Raw genomic sequence first — 27105 nt, 5'->3', positions numbered from 1 at the left:
ATTGTGTACCTTGCTACTAGAATAATTAAGAATATGAGATATATATTATATTGTTATATTATGTACAATTATTTATTATATTATGACATATAATTATAATATAATATATAATATTGTATCTCATATTCTTCTAAAATATTCCAGTAATGCAGGGTAAATAATACACAAGTGTTTTCACATATACTTTTTTAAATGAAAGGAATTACTGTGTTATTAGTAGTTGTGTCTATGTGATTATAGGAAATTTGTACTTCATAATAAACATATTATGTTTTTAAGAAATAATAATTTGTAAGAGTGTGCATGCTTGTGTGTGTGTGTGTAGATTGGTCACCGAACACTCCACTTCTGACCTTGGTTACAAATCAGTAGTAGTCTGGGATGCATAAAATAATCTAAGATGAGAGTAAAGAGTTTTCTCATTTTTGCTTTTCAAAAGTCTTCCAAGGTTGCAAATCCCCAAAAAATATATTATTTTAATTTTAATAATATTCTAGAAATATTTTAAGACATACATTGAACATCCCATCTCTCTTGGGGATTCAAGCCAATGTAATGATGCATAGAAGGCTACATTTTTAGATTGCGGTTCTAGTGTTTTCTTGTTTAGAATTTTTTAAAATGTGAAAGTAGAGAATTTATAGCTTTTGACTTATTCTACTTAGTAATTCCTAGTGTAGATTTTACTGGGTCACTATTTGGTTACCACTTTTTTTTAATGTTACAAAATTTAAAGTTATACTGTAACCTAACCACCTTAAATCCTTGAGTACAATCCCCATATTGTCTTAGACTAATTCCAATTTCAAATAGAAAATAGCAAAAGCAGATGATAAAAGTTATAAAAATCAATTACTAGTGCCAGATGACCAAGATTTAATCCAGGTTCAGGTATATCAGAGTATTTATTCTCTTAGTATTCTTAGTTCTTGGTTAGTTGATTGGTATTAGCAATTTCTTATTCTTAGGTTAATAAGAATAATTTTTCTGGTTATTATTTCAATCTGTTACAGTTGGTGATGGAATATTGCTTAGGCTCAGCCTCTGATTTGTTAGAAGGTAAGGATAAAAGCACTTTCCCCTTCTTTCCTTTTTACCTTGACCAGAATGTTATCTGCTCCTATACTAAAGCACACCTTGGGCAAACTAAATGGCTAATGCCACTTAGACTTAAGGGTTACGTGGATAAGCCATGCAGACTCCATCTCTGCACTGTCACTGATAATATCTGAGTAATGATTAATGATTAGCAGCCCTCTCAGTATTTTAGTTCATGGCCATCCACGGCAGATACTACTAAAATATTTGGGTAATGTCATGTAGTATGTGTAGTCAGAAACATCAAATTCATGTGTATATATGAAATATAGGCAGATGGTATCAAATTATATTGATATTTAACCCTATCACATCTTTTGACTGACCTAGTTCTCCTTTGCAGGACACTGTTATAACCAGAGACTATGTTAAATTTTTACATTTTTTAAAAAGACTTTCTTGTATTATCCTTGATCTCTGAATAGAAATTGCTTATTAGCTGCTTTCACCAATAATGAAAATTTGTAGTTAGAAGGAGTACTTATACGTGGCTTGTGACAGAGGAAAATAATGCAATCTAAAACACTCTAGTAGTCATGTATGGATGTGAGAGTTGGATCATAAGGAAGGCTGAATGCCAAAGAATCAATGCTTTTGAACTGTGGTGTTGGAGAAGACTCTTGAGAGTTACTTGGACTGCAAGGAGATCCAACCAGTCCATCCTAAAGGAAATCAGTCCTGAATATTCAATGGAAAGACTGATGCTGAAGCTGGAACGCCAATCCTTTGGCCACCTGATGCGAAGAAAAGACCCTGATGCTAGAAAAGACGGAAGGCGGGAGGAGAAGGGGACGACAGAGGATGAGATGGTTGGATGGCATCACCGACTGGATGGACGTGAGTTTGAGCAAGCTCCAGGAGTTGGTGATGGACAGGGAAGCCTGGCATGCTGCAGTCCATGGAGTTGCAGAAAGTTGGACAGGACTGAGCAACCGAACTGAACTGAAAACACTCTAGGCATTTAAAGTGTCAGCGGGACTGGTAAATTTGGACCTGGTCAAATTCCACACATTGGAATCAGTGTGGTTTTGACTTGCAACTGACAAGCAAATTAACAGTTACTTACAGTGAATATCTGGAGACAGAAATGGCAACCCACTCCAGTATTCTTGCCTGGAGAATCCCATGGATAGAGGAGCTTGGAGGGCTACAGTCCATAAGGTCGCAAAGAATCAGACACAACTGAGCATAGCACAGCACAGCGGCACAGTGACTATCAGGCTTTGTTTTATTTTATTTTGAAGGAGTTTGTTTTTATGCTTGAGTTTTCTGTTATCTGATTATTTATTGCTATTCTATAGGAAATATATATTCTGTGTATTTAGGTGAATGTGTTTCCAAATTGTCATTTAAGAAAGTACATAATTCAATCTGGTATTGCTATATAAGATAATAAAAATAGGAATGAAATTGATCATCCACTGGGCTTTTTTTTTTTCCTTCCTCAGTTCATAAGAAACCACTTCAGGAAATGGAGATCGCTGCCATTACTCACGGTGCCTTGCAGGGGCTAGCCTACCTGCATTCTCATGCATTGATTCATAGGTAAGATTAGAGACCAGTTACATTTTCATTTCAGTTACAGGACTGTCTGTTCAAGGAACCTTGAAAATTAGTGCATGCTCAAATTTTTAGGGTGCCTGAGGATTTATGGGAAGCAAACAGATTGCTGCTCTTCTGAATGTAAAGAGTAAAGTTGCCAGAATTTAGTTCCTAACTCTTCGTCTCTCCCATATATCCATAAAGTCTTATATCATCCCTGTTCTCTAGGTAACTATTCTTCAGGCTTAATGCTGCAGCGAAATTTGAAAAGCCCAGCAACATTTTGATACTGTGTCAATAAAAAAAAGAAAAGAAAATTAGCTTTCCTTGCATATGTTTATTTCCTAGCTGAGTTCTTCTTTTCCTGTTGCAAATAACAAGTCAGTCTCGTGTGAATATATGCTATTCTATCAATTTAAAATTTTTTGCATTTCTTTAGTCCATATAGATATATAGGAAGTTATTATCATCTTCACTTTAGCAGATGATGAAACTGAGACTTAGAGCAATTTAAATAATTAGCCCATAGTTTCCTAGCATTTATGTAATAAAGATTGAAACTCGGATTTTCTAATGCCTAACACAAGGCTTCCCTCTTAAGTTACATTTTTTTTTGGTCACAGCCCCACTCTCTTCTTTCCAACCTACTTCCCAGCACTAATTTCTAAACAAAGATGTCATTACCAGTTTTTCCTTATCTCAGTAAAGAACTTCTAGTACTGTTACTTTAATGAATAGTGGCCAAGTAGTGGTATATGAGGTAGGCATAAAGGATCTGAGATGGCTTAAAGTCATAAGAAAAAAATTTACATTTACCAGGAAGAAATGAAACTATTAAGTCATAGGTTCTCCTTTTGCTTCTTTTCTCATGCCCCTAGAGTAGCCATTGTCAGTTACTGGTACATACTTCAAAACAGAACTCCCTCAAGACAGACAGACTGAAATTCCTGCCATGAGTTTGGCTTATTTGTAAGGATGAAGAATGACCCTAGCCATGGCTAATAAATATTGACAAAATTAATTTGACTATAATTTCTGAAGATTTGACAACTTTAAAATGAATGTATATAAGGTGCCATTACTGAATGTCAACTTGTTTCTGACAGTTTTGCTTGTTTCTGTTTATAAAAGTCACAGTTCAGTTTTTTGTGCCTTTGTTACCTTAATTTACACATTAATGTTTTGTTCCATATTACACTTTATCTTTTAATATGTAAAGGGAATTGAAAAGACAAAAAAACTTTTAAAGAATGCTCTTTAGTTAAAAATAAATTCAGATTCTTATTGTTTTGATTTAAAAGGCAAGTAAGTCAGTGTTAGAGAAAAGATATTTTTCTGTTGTATGAGAATTAAATAATGCTTCTTTTTTTTTTAGTTCTCTCTGCCAATGCCTAATGTCATCATGAGGAAAGAAACTGAATTTTCAAGGGAAGATTTTTGGAAAAGTTATTTTGGGAGCATTTGAACCTTTTATTTTCAACTTGACATAAGTTTTCCTCATTCCCTCTGCTTTATCTTTCCATTGCCCATCAATGTATAATTCTTAGTTCCTAGTACTCATTACACCTCATGCCTTTTTTAAAAATAATAAAAGAGTACATCCACATCTTCTCATTCCAAATTTTCATACTAAAGATTGAATTTTTTAAATCATATTTTTAAAAATTTTTGCCACATAGAATTTCTAATAGCTTTAGTAGTAACCACTTGAGATTGAATTTTTTAAAATCATGTTTTTTTAACTTTTTGTTGCATAAAACTTCTAATAGCTTTAATAGTAATTAGTTGAGATGTAATAATACAATAGAAATGCAATTTCCTAACCCCTAATCCTTGTTTGTTTTGATCTTTCAGGGTCTTCTTTTTACTGTACAGTGTTATTTTTAAAATAACACCTTCTCTATAACATGTACCCTCAAATGCCTTAGAGTTGCAGTTACAATTAAAGGCAGAGAGAAAGGGTCACAGGCAAGAAAGAAAAGGTATGTGTGTAGTTGAGGTTTATTGGTAGGTAGTCAATTCAGAGTCAATAAAGGTTTGTTTAGACTCAAAAAATGTCATGAAATTTAGAAAAGAAAAAAAGTGTTACAAATGGCACCAGTTTTCCCAGCATGAAGAATACTGTTGATGACTGAATTTAGCAACTCATATGCTTTTGTAAGTGTAGGTACTGAGTAGGTTACCTTGTCTGCCATGTCTGCCTCTTTTCTCATTTCATTCCTCGCCTCTGAAGGAAGCTGTATCTTTTAATAATTACTATGACCTACCAGTAAGTACACCAAGGAATTTGGTCCCCTTTATAACTTGCAGTAATTACTAAATCCCCTTCTGGCTATCTGAGCAAGTTTTTTTTTTTTTTTTTTAATAAATTTTTTGTCTTATTAATTGCATGCTCTGACCTATCCCATAATCAAAATTGAAAAGTAATTTTCTAACCCTCTTATTTTTTCCTTTAGGGATATTAAAGCAGGAAACATTCTTCTAACAGAGCCAGGTCAGGTGAAACTAGCAGATTTTGGATCTGCTTCAATGGCTTCTCCTGCCAACTCCTTCGTGGGCACACCTTACTGGTATGTGGAATTAGAAAACACAACATAGTTTTACAATATGTGTGTGTAACCAAGATGGGCTCATAGCACTGGTTTTGTTTGGTTCTTTTTTTTTTTTTTTTTAACACTGTCTCACCATGTGCCTCAAATGAGATTTCATTAGGAAGGATAGAAACTTCACTAGCAAAAAAGAAATACTTAGACTGAGTATAAAATTTCCAGTGACTTTAAATTGTTCAAATAAGATTGATGTCACTGTGTGTAAACTGAGTAGGATTATCAACTCACTGACCAAGCTCAGGTTTTATATTTCATTTGAAGTTTCTTTTGAACTTTTCTCTTCAGGCAGAGTCCCTAGGCAAGAGCAAGTTAATTTCTTTAGCCTTTTCTAGCCAATGAGCATAAATTTTACCTTTCAATGAAAGAAATCCATGTTCTTATTTCTGTTGAATTCTCTGATACTTTATCTCACTTGTCATTCTGACTTAAAGTTTCATCTCACTCTATTCAAGACACCTTTCCTTTATTTCATAGACACATTGGAATTTCACTGTACCTTGGGGAATGACTTACACCCCTGGAAACTTAACTTGCCTACTAAAAAAAATCAGTTACTATTTGAAATTTTTCCCACCATCATCAAATAACATATACTATGCAACTACCTACACACACTAATAGAGAATAGATCATCTTAATCTATATAACCCTTACCCTCCTAATGAAAATCCATTATGGACAAACAAAATAATATCCATTACTATATCCAGTTTATTTGTTTTTTAACTTATAACATCTTGGAAATATCTGATTATATATTGCTTTATTTGCATGAAATATTTTTCATATTGTTTAAAGTAGTTTAAGTGTTTCATACATATTAATCCTTTACAAATATCTCTGAGGTAGCTAATAAAATTGTCTGCATATTACAGATGAGGAAACTGATACAAAGAAAGGTTAAGTAGCTTAGCCAAGATCAAAGGATAGTAAAAGCCCTGTTGAAAATGATGTATTGTTTCATGTAAATCACTGGGTATATTTTTGTATTTTCAGTAGTGTTTTTTCAAATTATTTGTGTAAAGAAATGATAACTTTATCAGATAAAACTTTAGAATATGCTCAAGAACAGCTATTTATATGAATCTAGTAAGTGAATTTTATTTTTAATTTGCAACTTGAGTTTTGTGAATTATATTTGGCAGGATGGCTCCAGAGGTGATCTTAGCTATGGATGAAGGACAGTATGATGGGAAAGTTGATATTTGGTCACTTGGGATCACCTGCATTGAAATGGGTGAGCAGAGAGCTGTTTTCATTGTACTTTTGAGAATCACTCATTACAATTACAAATTCACTTATCCAGCTATTATTAAATATTTAATGAGTTTCTGGTACATATGTGCTAGGTGGTGTGAATTTATTATATTTTTTCTATGCTTTGTTATAATAACCTCATAAGATTGCTTTTTCTCTCTGCTATATTTTCATGTTATTGTTTTAAGTAAAAGAGTTAGAGCAGATATGGCAGCTAACCAGTGTAAAAATATACAATAGTTGGTATTAATATTTGAAAAATATCCATTCTCCATACCACAAATGTTGACATATGTTCTTCCTTCATAGTAATATCCATTACTTAATTTACATTTCAGCTTATATAAGGGAACTCTGGGAAAGTAATAGCAGGCTTATCAAAGATCAGACTCTTAAAAACTCACCTACATAGAGAGCAGTTCCAGATAAAACTTCATATTAGGGAATACCTCCAGCAATAAGATCTTATGGAAAAACCCAAACTAACTTTTTGGCCAACCTAATGCTCTAAAATATAAAGCTATATAAAACACAAAAAAATTAAAAATTCAGTTCAGTTCTGTTCAGTTGCTCAGTTGTGTCCAACTCTTTGCGACCCCGTGAACCACAGCCCATCAGGCCTCCCTGTCCATCACCAACTCCCAGAGTTTACCCAAACGCATGTCCATTGAGTCGGTGATGCCATCTAACCATCTCATCCTCTTGTCCCCTTCTCCTCCGCCTTCAATCTTTCCCAGCATCAGGGTCTTTTCAGATGAGTCAGTTCTTCATATCAGGTGACCAAACTATTGAAGTTTCAGCTTCAACATCAGTCCTTCCATTGAACACCCAGGACTGATCTCCTTTAGGATGGACTGGTTGGATCTCTTTGCAGTGCAAGGGACTCTCAAGAGTCTTCTCCAACACCACAGTTCAAAAGCATCAGTTCTTCTGCGCTCAGCTTTCTTTATAGTCTAACTCTCACATCCGTACATGATACTGGAAAAACCATAGCCTTGACTAGACAGACCTTTTTGACAAAGTAATGTCTCTGCTTTTTAATATGCTGTCTAGGTTGGTCATAACTTTCCTTCCAAGGAGTAAGCATCTTTTAATTTCATGGCTGCAGTCACCATCTGCAGTGATTTTGGAGCCCCAAAAAATAAAATCAGCCACTGTTTCCACTGTCTCCCCATCCATTTGCCATGAAGTGATGGGACCAGATGCCATGATCTTAGTTTTCTGAATGTTGAGCTTTAAGCCAACTTTTTCACTCTCCTCTTTCACTTTCATCAAGAGGCTCTTTAGTTCTTCTTCACTTCCTGCCATAAGGGTGGTGTCATCTGCATATCTGAGGTTATTGATATTTCTCCCGGCAATCTTGATTCCAGCTTGTGCTTCATCCAGCCCAGCATTTCTCATGATGTACTCTGCATATAAGTTAAGTAAGCAGGATGACATTATACAGCCTTGATGTCCTTCTTTTCCTATTTGGAACCAGTCTGTTGTTCCATGTCTAGTTCTAACTGTTGCTTCCTGACCTGCATACAGGTTTCTCAAGAGGCAGGTCAGGGGGTCTGGTATTCCCATCTCTTTCAGAATTTTCCACAGTTTATTGTGATCCACACAGTCAAAGGCTTTGGCATAGTCAATAAAGCGGAAATAGATGTTTTTCTGGAACTCGCTTGCTTTTTTGATGATCCAGCGGATGTTGGCAATTTGATCTCTGGTTCCTCTGTCTTTTTTTTTTTTTTTTCCCTCTGCCTTTTGTAAAACCATCTTGAACATCTGGAAGTTCACGATTCACGTATTGCTGAAGCCTGGCTTGGAGAATTTTGAGCATTACTTTACGTATAGACTAATGGAAAGTAGTTGAAACATAACTAACAGAGTATTTGCCCTGAATTTCTGAAGAACTCTCAAAATTTCTTTACCAAATTTCTTTATTAAAAAGAAAACAACAAACTGCCAGCAGAAAAATGGGCAATGAGTATGATCAAGGAGTTAGCACTGAAAAGAAAGCATAAATGGACAACAAACATCAGAAGATACTCCATCTCATTAATATTCAGTGAAATGCAAAGTAAAACCATTTCATATTTATCAGATTGGTGTAATTTTTTAAAGTCAGAGGGGAAGCTGCTAAAGAAACAGGAACTCCCAAACACTATTGATAGGAGTGTAAATTGGTATAACCATGTTGGAGAGCAAGTTGGCAACATCTGGTAAGGATGATGAGTGTCAGTGACTCAACACTTATAAGTATGCACTTTAGAAATTTTATACGTGTACACTAGAAAATGTGGAAGGCTTCAACCTTGTTTGTAGAAGCAAGAATAGGTGGAAACAACCTAAATTCTTATCCTAAGAATGGCTAAATTAATTATGGATTACTATATCACAGTTAAGGATGAACTAGATCTACATGTGTCATCATGGATAAATCTCAGATCACAACACTGAATGAACAAAAAACGTCACAAGAGTATAGATACAGTATGATACCAATTATGAAAGTTTTATAAGCAACTTTATATGTTGTTTATGGGCATACATATATACTAATAGATGTAAGAGATATCATTTCAGAATAGTAAATTTTGGAGAATAGAAGAGGAAGTTATATCTACTTATTTTTTAGAAGAAAGGATTATTCCTATTTTGTCATTTATATTCTAAAATGAATCAAAATTTTACTTGTAACACTGAAACTATAGTAGCACCTCCTCACTTACAGCACTTTACAAGGATGTCCCCTGAGTTGAACATTACAGCTAATTAGTGCCCACCCATTGTTTTAACAAGTTTTTTCTTACCTAAATGTATTTAAACTATAACATGGATTTGGCACATACCCTTTTATGATGATTCAAGATCATCATCACATCAGTTTTTATACTATGTAGATATGTTGTTGTTCAGTCAGTCAATCATGTCTGACTCTTTGCGACCCCGTGGACTGCACCATGCCAGACTTCCCTGTTCGTCACCATCTCCCAGAGTTTGCTCAAATCTTGTCCATTGAGTTGGTGATGCCATCCAACCATCTCATCCTCTGTCATCCCCTTCTCCTCCTGCCTTCTTCAGTCTTTCCCAGCATCAGGGTCTTTTCCAATGAGTTGGCTTTTCATGTCAGGTGGCCAAAGTATTGGAGCTTCAGCATCAGTCCTTCCAGTGAATATTCAGGGTTGATTTCCTTTAGAATTGACAGGTTGAATCTCCTTGCAATCCAAGGGACTCTCGAGAGTCTTCTCCAGCACCACAGTTCGAAGATATCAGTTTTTCGGCGCTCAGCCTTTTTTATCATCCAGCTCTCACATCTGTATATGACAAGTGGAAAAACCATAGCTTTGACTATTCAGGCCTTTGTAGGCAAAGTAATGTCTCAGCTTTTTAATACGCTGTAGATGTAATAACGACTGGAGTTTCAAACAGCAGTGGATATTGGCAAAATAGGTACAGGTTCCAGGAGATACCTTGGTATTTCCTCTCTTGAGAGTCCCTTGTATGTGCTTAATTTCTGATTTTACCTTTTTAAATTGAAATATATATAACAACATGCTCTCTATATCAACCTGACTTTTATTGCCTTTTATAAAGTGATTTACAGCCAACAAAGGTCCGTCTAGTCAAGGCTATGGTTTTTCCAGTATCATGTATGGATGTGAGAGTTGGACGATAAAGAAAGCTGAGTGCCAAAGAATTGATGCTTTTGAACTGTGGTGTTGGAGAAGACTCTTGAGAGTCCCTTGGACTGCAAGGAGATCCAACCAGTCCATCCTAAAGGAGATCAGTCCTGGGTGTTCAATGGAAGGACTGATGTTGAAGCTGAAACTCCAATACTTTGGCCACCTGATGCGAAGAGCTGACTCATTGGAAAAGACCCTGATTCTGGAAAAGATGGAGGGCAGGAGGAGAAGGGGACGACAGAGGATGAGGTGGTTGGATGGCATCACTGACTCAATGGACATGGGTTTGGGTGGACTCTGGGAGTTGGTGATGGACAGAGAGGCCTGGCGTGCTGCGGTTCATGGGGTCACAAAGAGTCGGACATGACTGAGTGACTGAACTGAACTTACTGAATCAAAGAACAGAGTAACTTTCTCTCAAATTGTCTTATCCTCCACAACAGCTATTCCTTCAAATTGATAGATGATAGTATCACATTATGCCTAAGAGCACCCAGGCTCTGTTGTCAGGTAAACCTGAGTTCTAATGCCAGCTCTGCCATTTCTTAGTTGTATGACTTTGTTCAAGATATTTTAACTCTCTATGAAATTTGCCTAATAAGATCCCCTACCTTATGCAGATTGTCGGGATTAAATGAAAATATGGACTTAATGTGCTTATTATTAAATCTTGTGTATAGTATGTGTTCAGTAAATGTTAGGCATCGTCAGCACAATCCTAGTAATATATGTCATATTTCATCAAATTTTTAATTACATTTTAACATCTCTTTAAACAGGAAGGTATTTTATAGGCAACAGCATTTCATGATTATAATTGGCAGATTTTATTCTAAGTTATACATAAAATAGTGGTGCATCTTGAATTGCAATGCAGCTTATTGTCAATGACAGATTCAGAGAAGGATGATAGTACATGCTCAGTTAATATTCATAAAATAAAATTGCTACCAAGGATATTAAAGTTCTCAGTAGTTATTCAAAACATATTATATTGGTAATGTAATAAATCATACAAGTACCTTTTTGACAACTTTACCGTAACATCTCTATTTCCTTGGCATTAGTCTTATTGTTGTTGTTTAGTCTCTCAGTCATGCCTGACTCTTTGCGACCCCATGGACTGTAAACCACCAGGCTCCTGTGTCCATGAGATTCTCTAGGCAAGAATACTGAAGTGGGTTGCCGTTTCCTTCTCCATTAGTCTTGTTAATGGACACATAAAAGAAGTTTATTTTTTTTTACATGAAAGATGATTAAACTGCTGCGTATATAATCCTAAGCAATAATTTTTCTAAGTTTTCTGTGTATTTTAGGTTTAATGAAATTTCACATACAGACAGTATACTCTAAATTGTGCTTTTAATATTGAAATTACAGTACAAGTTGTAGTCACTGAATAATGTGTTGTCCCCTTTTTTTATAATATCTCTTCTGTAGAATTGCATATTCTTAAGAAGCCCCCTAATCTGTACATTGAATCACTAAGGTATTATCAGAAAGCAAGAAGATGATACTTTTACTGGTACCATCCCTCTTTCCTGGATCAAGCTCCAAGATTCCTGAGTAGTTAAACCTGTTTTACAAATTATCTTTGCTAACTTGATCTTCCACTGAAAAAAAAACTAGTTAAATTCATGCATCCTTGGAAAATTCTTGGACATTAAAATTGTCCAGTCACCAGATACTTTATTTTTTGAGATTATTTCAAGAATAGGTTCATCTGATGCTTTTCTGTTTAATCTACAGACACTTAGTTCACCAGCACAGATCATGGTAGAAGCTGGCAAATGGTTCATCAGCATTGACAGGGAATTGACTTTTCAGAAATGAATTCTCCAAGGAATGGGGGCAGGAGGACATAAATGTTGTTACATAGTTTCTCTGCCTGGAATTTTCTTCTTCCATTCACTTTCTTATTGCCACTCACTGTTTGGGTTAATAAATGAATGTTGTAATGTATGTTGAGGGAATAGGGATATATTTAGTCTTACAGAGCTTCTTCCTTTTTAAAATCTTTTTAAAAATTGAAATACCAGTACTATCTTTATAAAATGCACAGGATTATTGAAGAGACACTGAGGTCTATTTGAACAGACAGATCTTGGAGCCTTATCATAATTGAATTGGATTTTGTTGTTCCTTCATCCTCCTCTTTCTAAATTTCTTTGTTCTTTCTTTATTTCCCCTTCCTTACTGTTTCTCCTGTGCAATTTCATGTTCTGAGCAGTTTGAATTGTGTTTCTTTGGCCGATGAGAGGGTTCCTACTATTCTAATAGTGAATGAAGCCACCATATAGTATCTGATGTAAGCTCCAAGAGTTAGTTACTTCTCAGTCATCTTTGTGACTTCTTGCTGCACAAAGATTCTTTGTTGACAAAGTTTCTTCTTTGTCTTAATTTGATTAACCTTTATTTATTTATTTTAGAGGTATTTTGGGGCCACGAAAAATATATACCAGATGTTATACTCAGCAGTGAGAATGCAGAGATGAACATAATAGACATTGTCCCTAATGAAATTTAGCAAGGAAGATATACATTAAGGAAAGAATTACATAATCAGTTATGGTTGTGATAGGTAGTAAAAAGTTAAAATGTAATTTGCAGTGACAAAATCTAGTGGAACAACTAGTCTTCAGAGGTTCCCTAAGGAAGAGATTGCGAGCATATAAAAAGCCTTGAATAAATATGTATTAAACTAATGCAGAAATGCAACTTTATTTAAGGTGAAACCTGAAGGATTTGGAAGAATTAACCAGGTAAAGTCTAAGGAACAAAAGTGAAAAGGGAGACCAGACAGAGAAAGCAACATGTGTGAAAGGCTCTGACCTTGGTTCTTTCAGTGAAGCAACAGATGCATGAGAACAGGGGAAAATTGCTTCTCAGAATGACGTGCTGGAAGTAGCCAGGGTCATGTTAGTAAAGGCCAGGAGACTTTGTTTAAGAATCTAGACTTTGTCCTAAGAACAGTGGGAATCCATTGATGGTTACATGATGAGTTCCTGCTTCAACATGGCTTCAAATACTTGAAGTTTTCAGAAGGCCAAGCTCTAAAAACTTTCTCAGATCTACCTCCTGATAAATAAAATAAACCTGAGACTTTTTTTTGCCTTCCATGCTTGAAACAGGTATAAAATCCTTTTGTCCACACTGCAACTTTCAAATTTCCACTTGTTAACCGTCCATGTCCCTATAATACTGATATCTGGTAAGTGTAAAGTATCCTATTGAGAAAGTTAAGAATATAAGAGGCCCCTCCAGAGGGTCACTGATAAGTATAGTTGGCTTCTACTGGAACTCTGCCAATAGCTTAAAGTTCACTATCTCAACATTATTCATTCTGGGTTTCGTGGGGTTTTTTGGTTTTGTTTTACCACTCTGGTTTTTCAGAAGTTCTTCCTTCTATGAGTAAAAATGTCTTACCTGTAACTTCTTGTTCCCTGCCCTTACTTCTTGTTCTGTTTCTTAGAATTGCATAGAATAAGCTGGATTCACTTTTTTTAAAGTGGTTAAATCTTTACTTAAAAACCAAGATGCTCTGATGAAACCTGAGATCAGATTATGAATTACAGAGTGGAACTATATCAAGAATCCATTAGGATAAGCACGGCGGAACAAGATAGTGATTTACCTTCTGTGACATAACTAGTAAATAGCGTAAAATTAACTGTACTAAGAACTAGAACCTTGTTTCTTTCCTTTGGTCAACAAGTGGAACACCTAATATGTGAATAGCATCTTATTACATATGCTAGAGAATAAATAAAAGAACAAGAGTATTAAGGTTATAAGATCTTGCTTTTAAGAGTTTATTATTTGTGTTGAGAGGAAAGATTTGTATGTTTATGTAAATGCAATAGGAGAGTGCATGCCAAGTGAGCACTCTACTAAAAGAGTAATAGAAATTCCAAAGAGGAGTTCACAATGGGCTGAGGTGGAGTATGTATTTTACAAAGAAGTAACTGACTCATTGAGTTTCTCCTTAGAAAGTGGATGGACCAAACCTTGCTTACGTTTATCCTCCTTTTTCCCCTCCACCCCTACTTGTATCACTTCGTTGGTCTGGATGAGCCCTCAAATGGTGTTTATTGGATTGAATTACTCTATCTTCCATACTCTGTTGGTAATGATTAAGATGTTCCATAATCTTTTTTTTTTAATTCAACTGCTCTGCTTTCTGATTTTTTTTCAATGAATATGCATTTTTATTTGAAATAAAACAATACACAAAGATGTTCGTACCCATTGTAGGAAAACAAAGTTCAACTTTTCGAAGATACATAGGAAAAATTTTTTTACTTTCTTGAAATGGATTCTGTTTGGAGCTTTTCCAGTGTACTTTTAAGATGACCAGCAGCTTCTTTTGAATGGCTATCCTGAGCAACCTTAGAGATTACAATAAGTGGATTATACAGCATGATGATAATAGCAAGCTAGTGGCCAAGCTTTGCTCACAGTTCCTTATTTCTCCATCTGCCTAATGTCTTTTAAGAACTGCTTTATTGTGTTTCTCTTCTTTCAGCGGAACGGAAGCCCCCACTTTTCAACATGAATGCAATGAGTGCCTTATATCACATTGCCCAGAATGACTCCCCCACGTTACAGTCTAATGAATGGTAAGGCTGAGCTGTCGTTTTAAATCTGTAAGAAAATCACCATATGTTTTTGGCACTTTCACTAAATTACGTTTTAAATATCTGACCTAGAAAGCATTTCATTCCTTCGTTTATGCTATGATAATGGACACTGATGCTTTATAAGCCTGAACTTTTTACACACACATAGTATTTCTGTCCTTACTATGGCTTGTACTGTGTTATTAATATGTGTAGTAACTGAAATTCTAACAGGTACATATATGTCCTGCTACCTTCCTAACAAGTCTAATCTCTAAGTCATGATTGGTCTTATATTGATCATCTCAGTCTTATCATTTGTCAGCAAGGATAAAGTACTCTCTGAAAATTATAACATTTTAATAACTGTTAGAATCACAGAGCTACTGTAAAAGGGCAATGTCCAAGAAGAATAGACAGAATGAAATTTTCTAGAGAGAAGGCATTTTCATCCAGAGAGCATACTCCTAGGTTCTCTGTCCCTTATGCTTCAAGTTTTACTACCTGGTTATAGGTTGTGGGTGATGAAAGAGTTACCAATTTGTCATGAAGAATATAGGCTTTAGGCTTAGGAGAGCTGTTATCTTTGGAGAGAAAAATGTATACAAAATTGTTTTATATAAATATAATATTTTTCATTTTCTGAGATATATTACAATTTGACTTTGTTTATATCATATGATACCTTTATGTGTTGACTGACTTGAAACTGTCCACATTCATTATCCTAAAGAATTAATTTTAGATACCTCAAACTTGAAAATGGGCCAGTTCTCCTGATATTCCAAAGTATTTTAATAAAAATCTCCCAAATCAAAAAGTTTTCCCTTGGATAAAAATTATTTAAAGTGATCAGTATGTTCTACAGACTCTGATTTTATTTTCTTTCAATGTATTTGCACACACAGGACAGATTCCTTCAGGAGATTTGTTGATTACTGCTTGCAGAAAATGCCTCAGGAAAGGCCAACATCAGCGGAACTGTTACGGGTAATTTTTCAAATTTATATTTGAGGGGGGGAATTTAAAGTCATGTGGGGAAACAGTGGAAACAGTGTCAGACTTTATTTTTTTGGGCTCAAAAATCACTGCAGATGGTGACTGCAGCCATGAAATTAAAAGACGCTTACTCCTTGGAAGAAAAGTTATGACCAACCTAGATAGCATATTGAAAAGCAGAGACTACTTTGCCAGCAAAGGTCCGTTTAGTCAAGGCTATGGTTTTTCCAGTAGTCATGTATGGATGTGAGAGTTGGACTGTGAAGAAAGCTGAGCACCAAAAAATTGATGCTTTTGAACTGTGGTGTTGGAGAAGACTGTTGAGAGTCCCTTGCACTGTAAGGAGATCCAACCAGTCCATTCTAAAGGAGATCAGTCCTGGGTGTTCTTTGGAAGGACTGATGCTAAAGCTGAAACTCCAGTACTTTGGCCACCTCATGCGAAGAGTTGACTCATTGGAAAAGACTCAGATGCTGGGAGGGATTGGGGGCAGGAGGAGAAGGGGACAACAGGATGAGATGGCTGGATGGCATCACCAACTCGATGAACGTGAGTTTGAGTGAACTCCGGGAGTTGGTGAGGGACAGGGAGGCCTGATGTGCTGCAATTCATGGGGTCGCAAAGAGTCAGACACGACTGAGCAACTGAACTGAACTGAACTGTAATGAAATATAATAAATCATTCCTGTGGCAGCTCATCATGACAAAGTGGATTAGAACCTACACCTTGTCATTTAAAGTCCAGAGACAGTAGCAGGCATAGAAGTAGCAAGATTATCACAATATGTTCAAGCTGGATTTAGAAAAGGCAGAGGAAACAGAGAACAAATTGGCAACATCCATTGGATCATCAAAAAAGCAAGACAGTTCCAGAAAAACATCTGCTTTATTGACTATGCCAAAACCTTTGATTGTGTGGATCACAACAAACTGTGGAAAATTCTTCAAGAGATGAGAATACCAGACCCCCTGACCTGCCTCCTGAGAAACCTGTATGCAGGTCAAGAAGCAACAGTTAGAACTGGACATGGAACGACAGACTGGTTCCAAATAGGGAAAGGAGTACGTCAAGGCTGTATATTGTCACCCTGCTTATTTAACTTATATGCAGAGTATGTCATGAGAAATGCTGAACTGGATGAAGCACAAGCTGGAATCAAGAAGGCCGGGAGAAATATCAATAACCTCAGATATGCAGATGACACCACACTTATAGCAGAAAGTGAAGAAGAACTAAAGAGCCTCTTGGTGAAGGTGAAAGAGGAGAGTGAAAAAGTTGGCTTAAAGATCAACATTCAGAAAACTAAGATCATGGCCTCTGGTCCCATCACATCATGGCAAATAGATGGGGAAACAGTGAAAACAGTGACAGATTTTATTTGGGGGCGCTCCAAAATCACTGCAGATGGTGATTGCATCCATGAAATTAAAAGACACTTGCTCCTTGGAAGAAAAGCTATGACTAACCTAGACAACATATTAAAAAGCAGAGACATTACTTTGCCAACAATGGTCCATCTAGTCAAAGCTGTGGTTTTTCCAGTAGTCATGTATGGATGTGACAGTTGGACTGTAAGGAAAGCTGAGCACCAAAGAATTGATGTTTTTGAATGGTGATGTTGGTAAAGACTCTTGAGAGTCACTTGCACAGCAATGAGATCCAACCTAAAGTTGGATCCTAAAGGAAATCCGCCCTGAATATTCATTGGAAGGACTGATGTTGAAGCTGAAACTCCAGTACTTTGGCCACCTGATGCGAAGAGCTGACTCATTGGAAAAGACCCTGATTCTGGGAAAGATTGAAGGTGGGAGGAGAAGGGGACGACAGAGGATGAGATGCTTGGATGACATCACCGACTCAATGGACATGAGTTTGAGTAAACTCCAGGAGTTGATGATGGACAGAGAGGCCTGGCGTGCTGCAATCCATGAGGTCACAAAGAGTTGGACACGACTGAGCAACTGAACTGAACTGAACTGATACACTATATATTCCTCATGAATACTTTTCCCTCCAACTTTTCCCTTTTTCTGCCCCCCACCCCACCCACCTTTTTTGCCTTATGACAAAGAACATTTCTCCTTGCTCTGGTCATCACTTTGATGTTCCAGTGACTAATATCTGCCTGAACTTTAATTCAAAGTTTTCAGGACAGAGTCTGCCAATGGTTCAAATACCAACTCTAGGATTTCAGTTAGGTTGTTGCCAAATCATCAGGCAGTGAAGATATGTAATAAATATATAAGGCAGATATTTACATAGTGTTACATCATACATGTTGGTGACAAAATTATTGTGTGTTAACTGCATTCATTTGATTTAAATATAGCATTTTTGAGCATCTGTTTTCATGTAACTTTGTATTATAGGCTCTGTGTACATAGGCAGTGTTCCATTAATATCAGTGAGGTATGTGGGAGTTGTTTTTACAATATAAATGTCTTTTATTGGCCACAGAATAGTCCAGGTTTCTTTAATCTTTTTCTGCATGTGTGTTTTCCAGTCTTTTTTTGTTTCTTTCTTTGTTTTAAGAAAACCTCAGAATTGTATTGCCTAAATTTGTGAAGCTTAAACATGTCAGCTGCCTTTATAATTGCACCTTGGCTAAGTGTCACAGATTCTTGGTTTATATTTTCTTTTTCTCAGAAATCTTATTCTGTTATTTTCTGGCTTTGAGTATCCTGAAGAGGTAGGTCTGAAGCTGACTAGCTTTTCTACCCAAAATTAAGTTTTTTCTTCTTGTGAGTAACAGGTCACAGGAATATGGTGACAGAAGCAACAAGGCAATGGACTTTACCTTATTCTCTTTTGGTGTAGAACCATCACATGTTCTAAACATGAACTATAGACAATAGAATACCAGAAACACAAGACAGTGTCTTTATTACTTTGAAGTAGGCAAAGATTTATAAATACAGGACACAAACAGCAGTTTGGAGAAAGAAAGAAAGAGGAAAAAAAATTATAAGTTTGCTTTAAAAATTATAAAGCAAAAAACATGCCTCGAAGAAGATACTACAAGCCTTCAAAGATGATAGGGCAACAGACAACAAAAGGATATAAAAAACAAATGGGCAGAGGTAGAAAAAGAAACTGAAAGAGAAAAATTTAAAGATAGATCATATCATATCAAATCATATCATAAACAACAAACTAATATGATAAACACACCCATGTAGGGTATTTCCAGTGATGGATAGCCCGAGGGAAATAAAATTAAATGAAGAAGAAAAATTTCTAAAGATGATTATAGAAAAAGATGGCATGTGGAAGGCAGAGGAGATATATATTTCAACCTATTATTCCTAAAAGACAAAGCAAAACACATGGAGTAGAAGATATTTAAAGATATACTTGAAGATATACTTTTTGAAAATAAATGTTAGGATCTTTATTTTATTTGATTTACTTAAGTGTATACACACACACGTGTGCGCATATATACAGACACACATATATACTTGTCCATGCCAGATCTTAGTTGTGATACGCAGAATCTAGTTCCCTGACAAGAAATTAAACCCATGCCCCCTGCCTTGGGAGCACAGAGTCTTAGCTGCTGGACCACCAGGGAAATCCCCTGATTTACCCTTATTTGATTTGGTGGACCAAATCAAGTAAGCCTAACATTTAGTCAATGATGTTTACTGATTATCTACCTGGTGCCAAGCACTGTTCTAAACACTGAAAATCATACAGTGGTACAAAGAAAAAGATAGTCCCTGCCCTCCTGGAACTTATATTCTAATACAGGAGTGAAAAAAACAGACAAATAATTTGATATAATGTCAGAAAAATAAAGCAAAGACTGGGATAAAGAGTGACAGGATCTGTTCTTTAATACAAGGCATTTCTAGGGAGGTGAAACTGATCTTCAGTGATCAACAAATCCTACCTGTATCTAGTTTCTAAACTCAAAGGATAAAGAAAAATTCATAATAGGTTGAAAAAAATTTATTTGGGGCTAGAAAAACCAGTTGACTTCAGATCTGCCTCTTCAGGAACACTCAAAGCCAGAAAACTGTATAACAATATTTACAAAGTTCTAAGAAAAAGAAAATGTAAACCAAGGATTTGTGACCCAGCTAAGGTGCTCTCCTCAGTTATAAATGCAGCTGGACATTTTCCAGCCTCACAAATTTTAAGCAGTTTTCCTTTCTTAAAAGCTTTTTCTCAATTGCTTGATAAGGAAATCCAGCCAGTCTATCAATGAAACAAAAAGTGAGAGAGGGAGGGAGGGAAGAAGGAAGAAAAAGTAAATTAGGGACTGGAGAAACTTGTGAAAGAACTGGTGGTGATCATTGAATTTAAGTTTGCTCTCCAATATTCATTTATTTATTCATTCACTACTAGTTTGTGTGTTTGTTTAGCATGGTAAAGAGACTACATTCCTCATTTTGAATAGCCAATACAAATTTCAAAAGATAAAAATACAGTAGAAGAGAGAATAAAAAGTGAGAAAACCTTCCCATTCAAGGCCCTTCTCTAGAGTTAGCAACCACTGTCGCCAATTTTGTACATGTCCTTCTAGAAATATTCTATGCATATGGAAGTAAATATCCTTTTAAATTTTTGAACCAATGGTAGCAAACTGTTCTACCCTGAATATTTTAAGTTTTAGTGTGTTTTGTGTATTGTTCCATGTTACTACATGCAGAACTATCTCATCGTCTCTAAGGACTCCATTATATAGTCAGATGGATGGTTGTTTTTATAACCAACTCATTTATGGTGTTGACAGTCTTTTGCTATTACAAACTGTTCTACAGTAAATATCCTTACACATGTGTCATTTTGTATCTGTATATACAGATATCCAAAGAATAAATTCCTAGAAGTGAAATTGCTAATCAAATGGAATGTGAATTTTAAATTTAAAAAAGTGTTGCCAATTTTCCTCCAAAGAGGATGCCCCAATTTATGGTCCTGTTAGCAAAGTATGAATACCAAAACTTTTTGACCTTCTAATCAGTTCAGTGGAAAACTTTTCTTACTGTCATTTTAGGTTGTATTTCTCATTATGAATTAGATTGTCTTTCTTACGTTGACAAGCCATTTCTATTTCCTCTTCTGTGAACTCTCTGTTGATCTTTCTCATTTGTCTGAGGGCGTTTCCCTTGTTAATTTGTAGTAAATCTTATAGATATTATTTTCTTATTTCACTTTTGACATTCTTTTTTCTGGGATTTTGGGGGGAGGTGCAGAAATTTGTTATAAGGAATTCAACTTTTTTTTTTTCCTCCAGTTGGCATTCTCATTATTCCCAAATATTTTTAAAATAATCCATCTTTTCCAAACATTTTCTTCCTGGTGTTAAAATGTCACCTTCACAAAGAATTAAAACTACAGAGAGAGAACTACAGTAAAATCATTGCTGTGATTAAAAAGCAGAATGTAAATGTTATACACATTGATAGTATATGTATTAACAATGTGAAAATAATAATGTGCCTAGAAAGAAGTAGGGGTAGGAAAGAAATGTAAATGTACTGATTTTCCTGTTTTTCAGGGTAGATAGTCAATAACAGTTCTTAAACTGAAAGTCTTTTTTAAGTAACTCTAATCTCTTAAAGCTTTACATGATCTTTTTTTTCCCCCTTAACATTAGAGGGCCTTTTAGGAACTGGTAACTCTTGGTGAAGAAATTTTAACTAACATTAAGCAGTCATCTTACTTTAGACTCCTCTAATTCTATGAAATTCAAATATACCTTATTTTAATAGATTATTTTTTAAATTACCATGTGTAATAAGTTTCTCATATAAAATTATTTCTGGATATCCATCATTCTGAGAGAGTGAGAGAGAGAGAGGGAAGGAAAGTGTTTAAAATAATATTTCATTTATTTCTGGATGGCAGAATTTTGATTTTCTTTTACTATCTTTTATTGATTTCTCTGTATTATTTAAATGTTTAAAGTAAACATATTTCCAAGAACAATGAAAGCATTCTTTGAAAATGATCTGAGAACCTTTCAACTGTATGGGTTTGGAGAACAGTGAAGAGATGGGATTTCAAGCAGAGAGAACAACAGGGAAAAAGACATGTAGGTGCGAAACCCATGGCAGAGACAAGAATGATCTACAAGTACGCTACATTGGGTGGAACAGGGAATAGAAGTGACTAGAGTGGAGCCTAGAAATTCAAGCAGGAACCGACTGTTAAGGCCAGACTTTACAATGGAGGCCATGAGATGTTTTTAAGACATTGGGTGTATCGGTTTTGAAATATTTTAAGGTTTAATTACCTCCCACAATAAGAAGTCCAGGATTTAGGAAAGGAGGTGTTAGAAGCAGTCCAGACCTGTAAGCAGCTCAATAGCTCCTCCTGTCTTCCACTTTACCATTCTTTGCACTTGACTTTTGTCTTCTTGGTCACAAAATGGCTCCTGTGTTTCCGGGACTCAGACTTTATTCCAGGCAGGAGAAAGGGGGCAGGACAAAGAGTAAAATGCCTTCTCTTCCTGTGCCTTGCTTTTTATCCTGGAAAACAAAGCCTTCCTCTGGGGTTTCTGCCTATATCTCAGAATTTGGCCAGAACTTGGTCACATTGCTAATTATACCTGCAAAGAAAGGTAGAGTCCAGGTCTTATACTTTTTACTACTTTCAAGAAAGAAAGGCAAGGAAAAGAGATTGGAATGAAGGATAAATAGGTGTCTGTCACAGTTAATACCATGATCAACTCTGTGGTAGACCACCAGAAAACAAACTCCCAAATAAAGAAACCTGGGTGTCCATTCTAGCTCTTCCATTGTTTAGCTGGGTAAATCACTTAACCTCTCTGGGCCTAAAATTCCTCACCTTGGAAATAAAAGAATTACTAAGAGCTACTTCTCTAAAATTCAGTATCCTAGGTTATATCTTGAAGTTTACTAAAGACTGATTTATTCTTGTCTAATTGCAAGCACTGAAGTAGCCAAATAATTTTGCTTTCTCCCTTACATTCTCCTCTTCAAATATGCAAGCTACTCTTCCTTCCAGGAATGGTGTTTCATTTTCAGAAGGGATTCTTTGCAGAGAAAGAGATATTTTATTAAAATAGGAGCAAAAGCCACAATTCCTGGACAGCAAAGTCAGAGTGAAGAACTGCAAGACATACAGATTTTTTTTTTCTCACAGTGGTCCTGCTCCTCTTTCATATCTGTTTAACTTATAAAGAAATTAAATCCATTCCATCATCTGAGGCCTACCACATTAATACCTCATTTTCCCAATATATTCAAATTATAATTTCACATAAGCGAATTTTCCACGTAACTGAAACTTTTCCTTTAAAAAACAAAACTTCCTCCTCCTCCTTTTGATCATTTTGTGTGGTGATCTTATCAAAATATGTGATATGCTTCTCTGCCTTCCTCAAGAAAGTATAATGAATATAATGCCACTTCTTGATTACTCAGAGATAATAGCATTTCATGAAATCTTGGGAGTATAAAAAAAGTGTATGAAGGACAGTTGCCCGTTTACAAAATAGTCCACAAACCCTAGTTCGTTTTTATTTGGTTGGTTGGTTGCTTGGTGTGTTAATCATGGAATTTCCTTCTCTTTACTGTCAGGTGGTCAGATACCTTTTCAACAGACTCTTTTTTTGGCAACAAGTAACTCTCTAACAGTTCTCAGTCCTCTATTCTACTTTTGTTCCCTCTTTCTAAACTGCTGTGGCTGAGAAACCAGGAAACCAGAATATGTGTTAAAGATCATTGATAATATTGAAAGTGAAGCTTGTTTACATCAAGAAAAGCTTGTGGACTTGGGGTGAATATTTTAACCCCTTGGAGACCCTTTTGCCTTATTTCTCATTGTATAGCCCTGTAAAGGGAAGATGAAGTTGCCAAAATTCTGGCCTCTGAGATAAATGGAATAACTGCCACATTTTCAAGCATACACTGTATATGACCACAGAAATAGAAAACAAAATATTCAGAAGTCTGTCTTTAAAATGGTAATGTAGGGTGAGAAAGAGGATTGAGGCAGATTATAACAAGAATATTCTATACTCTGCCTTGCTTTTGCTTATTACATAGTTTCAGGTTTGAAAGTCACAAGCTCTCAGCTGCTATTTAAAGTTCTAGTCATTGTTATTACTTGCATGGCAAAGTAAACCTCAAGAATTCTCAAGTAAATTCTAGGACAAGTCCACAAAACGTGGCTTGAGGAAGAAGAGAAAAAACATGATTATCACTTTATGAGATTTATACAAGGTAAGAGGCTACATGAGATGAAAATTGTATCTTGTTATTTCTGCAAAATCCACAGAACTGTTTTACGTTGATTTATCTTTACATCTTAATCTTGCACCTAAAAATATGTCTCCTCATTATCAGTTTCTGTTTTTTTCTCTTCCCTTAATCAGCATGACTTCGTTCGACGAGACCGTCCACTTCGTGTCCTTATTGACCTTATACAGAGGACAAAAGATGCTGTTCGTGAGCTAGATAACCTACAATACCGGAAAATGAAAAAAATCCTTTTCCAAGAGACACGAAATGGACCCTTGAATGAGTCACAGGAAGATGAAGAAGTAGGTTGAGTTTCTTTTAGCGAACACTCATTGGGTACCTATTATGTGAAAAAGTTCTGGACTAGGATGCTATGAAAACCACTTTGGGAAATAACAATGTATTACAATTGATGTTCTCTGCCTTAAGAGACATGCACAGTTGCAAAAGAGACATTGAAAAAAATAATAAGATAAAATATGAACAGTGTTACAGAGGTAGAGCACACGGTAGGGGTCCATAGTGGGGACAGAATAAGTCATCTGCTGGTAGGATTAGTGAAGAGGTGGGTCACTTTTGACAGGCAGTTACAGGGCACTTTCACGCTGTGCTTTAGGAAGATTATCCTGGCATCAGAATGTAAGATGGATTTGAATGGATAACTTTCTGGGTAATAGTCCATGCAAGAGGCAGTAAGGGCAATATCCATGGGAATTGGGGAGAAGGAACACTGAGAAACACTAGAGAGATGAACTTGATAATACTGTGCTTCTCACTGACAGTGACAGATGAAGGGGAGCTTATGGTGACTCTGAGCATTTGTGCTTCAGTGACTAGAGTGTGTCAGTACCAAGAATAGAGAAGAACCAAGAAGGAAGAGTTGGTTTAGGATGATTTCAGTTTGATGCCTGCTGAGTAAGGTCTTGGCATCATGTGCTATTGACATAGTGTACAGATGGAGTTTTTTCAGAAAGATGACTTTAGTTTAAGTTATTCAAATAGTTTAAGAAGGATTAGTCGAAGAGGCCTAAATAGAGATGTCTAGCATTTGATTGGAAAATACAAATCCAGAACATAGGAAAGAGGTCTGGGTAAAGGGTAGTTGGTTGGGGGTCAAGGACACTAAAATGATGATGAATCAGGAATTGAATGTAGAATGAGAAGAGAGTCCATGCCACCTAAGAAAAGGGAAACTGGGGAGATAAAGGCATCACAGATGTAACAAGTATACACAGCTTCAAGGAGGGAGCTACAAATACCATCAGATGCCACAGAGAAGTCAGGTTAAACAAGGACCAAAAACAGTGTTAACTGGGTTTTTCAAGTCGGACCTTCTTGATGACCTTAGTAAAAGCAGTTTTACAGGAATAATTAGGAAGAATAGTCGTTTACTGTGGGTTATAGAATAAGTGGGAAGTGAGAAAGTAAAGATAGTGAAAGTTGGTCATTTTAAGATTCATAAACTGGGTCAAGAAGGAAAAATGACAAAGGGCAGTATGTAGAAAGGTACCTACATATAAGGCAAGTCTCTTCATACTATGCAGAAGGAAAGGAGCCAGGACAGAGGCATTGAAGATAGAGGAAAGAGACACAGTTAAGGAATTAGGATCTCAGAAAGTGCATAGGAGTAAGAGCATTAGTGCAGGGATTAGCCTTGAACAAAAGAAAGGACTCTTCTAAAAATAGATTAAAAAGGGGGAAAGAATGAAGAATGAATTTTAGTTTAACTTTTTAATATAGAAGAAAATAAAATTGTTTTATCAATAATTATAAAAATAAAATTCAGAAAGCTGAACTGGAATATAAAAATCTCTTGATTGCATATATACAAATGGGCGCCTTTAATTGGGGAAATAAATCTGTTTAAAATATAATGTATTATCTATCATCTTAAATTACTCAAATTACCTTTGTCAGTGATTCCTTATATTGCCATGGCTAAGTAGCAATTCATTAAAGTTATGTAGGTACAGAGTATGCTTCTTTGAAAACAGGGTTTATTTGGAGCTAAGTTGCTTTAATTATATTACTTAATCTTGTATCAAAAGATACCCACTGTGATGGATAAATTATATATTCCAATTATTTTAGCATTTCTCAAATAGTAGTCTTTGGACTAGTAGTGATGAATACCAGTATTATTTAACAGATATATTTAATAAGATTACAGAGGTAAGCTTGATAGAATTGCTTGAGGGAGGCAGAATTTAATTACCTGTCCAGGACAGTAGAATTAATATCCCTGCTCAGATATGAAGTTTCTCAATAATGACTTGCAAAAAGAGCATATTGCTTGTCAAATCTCTGAAAACTCTTTTTATCCTCTTTGAGCTTCAAGTGCCCACTGCTGTGTTTGTAGCTTTCCTAGAGATCCCCTGTTCAGTAGCCTGCAGTCTTTCCCTAGCACCTTGAGTTCCTGAAAGTCTCTTAGAAGACTGACCTGGCTAGTTCTGCTTACCAAGTAGCGATACAGTGTGATAGTTGCATATGATGGGGGAAAGCCCTCGGGTAGCAGCACTTGGAGCCTTATGACCCATGTCCAGAATAGCCCTTGGGGACAGCATCAGAGTGAATTGGAGATGTCTGAAAATGGTGGTGGAGTAGTGGAGCCACTACAGTAAAAGTTTCATCTTGCAGATTTGGCAGAAAAGCAACTTGGCACTGCAAAATTGAATGTACTTAATAGTTTAGTCAATGGATTGGTTCTTTATCTCCAGTCATTTTTTTTTAACCCAAGTGCCCCATTTTTATAGGACAGCGAACATGGAACCAGCCTGAGCAGGGAATTGGACAGCCTGGGCAGCAACCATTCCATCCCAAGCATGTCTGTGAGTACAGGCAGCCAGGGCAGCAGCGTGAACAGCATGCAAGAGGTCATGGACGATAGCAGCTCTGAACTTGTCATGATGCATGATGATGAAAGCCCAGTAAATTCCACTTCCTCTGTTGTGCACAAGAAAGTAAGTTTCATGATCCCCTTCACAATGCTAGGCTTTGCCCATCATTATGAAGCCAACTCAGGTCACTTAGCATTCAGATATTTTAGTTCCCTCTTTACAGCTGAAATTATGGAACTCAGCTGAGCACATGATA

At 36.0% G+C, this 27105-nt stretch overlaps 1 protein-coding gene across 14 annotated transcripts in view; it reads left to right on the top strand.

Moving 5' to 3' along the window:
* The window catches only part of TAOK3 (TAO kinase 3), a 191634-nt gene that overhangs the window by 117396 nt on the left and 47133 nt on the right, over nt 1-27105 (top strand). For 13 of the 14 annotated variants that reach the window (XM_044930154.2, XM_006074237.4, XM_044930150.2 and 10 more), the window contains 8 exons: nt 1014-1059; nt 2547-2643; nt 5097-5210; nt 6395-6486; nt 14700-14793; nt 15702-15783; nt 24147-24314; nt 26766-26972. In XM_044930154.2, coding sequence (XP_044786089.1) covers nt 1014-1059; nt 2547-2643; nt 5097-5210; nt 6395-6486; nt 14700-14793; nt 15702-15783; nt 24147-24314; nt 26766-26972 — 900 coding nt within the window. Of the gene's footprint in view, nt 1-1013; nt 1060-2546; nt 2644-4047; nt 4623-5096; nt 5211-6394; nt 6487-14699; nt 14794-15701; nt 15784-24146; nt 24315-26765; nt 26973-27105 lie in introns of those variants that run through there. The other variant, XM_006074244.4, reaches the window with a different exon arrangement.

The sequence above is a fragment of the Bubalus bubalis genome, chromosome 17 (genome assembly GCF_019923935.1).
Source record: "Bubalus bubalis isolate 160015118507 breed Murrah chromosome 17, NDDB_SH_1, whole genome shotgun sequence".
Lineage (NCBI taxonomy): Eukaryota > Metazoa > Chordata > Mammalia > Artiodactyla > Bovidae > Bubalus > Bubalus bubalis.
This window is presented reverse-complemented; position numbering and strand designations above follow the sequence as displayed.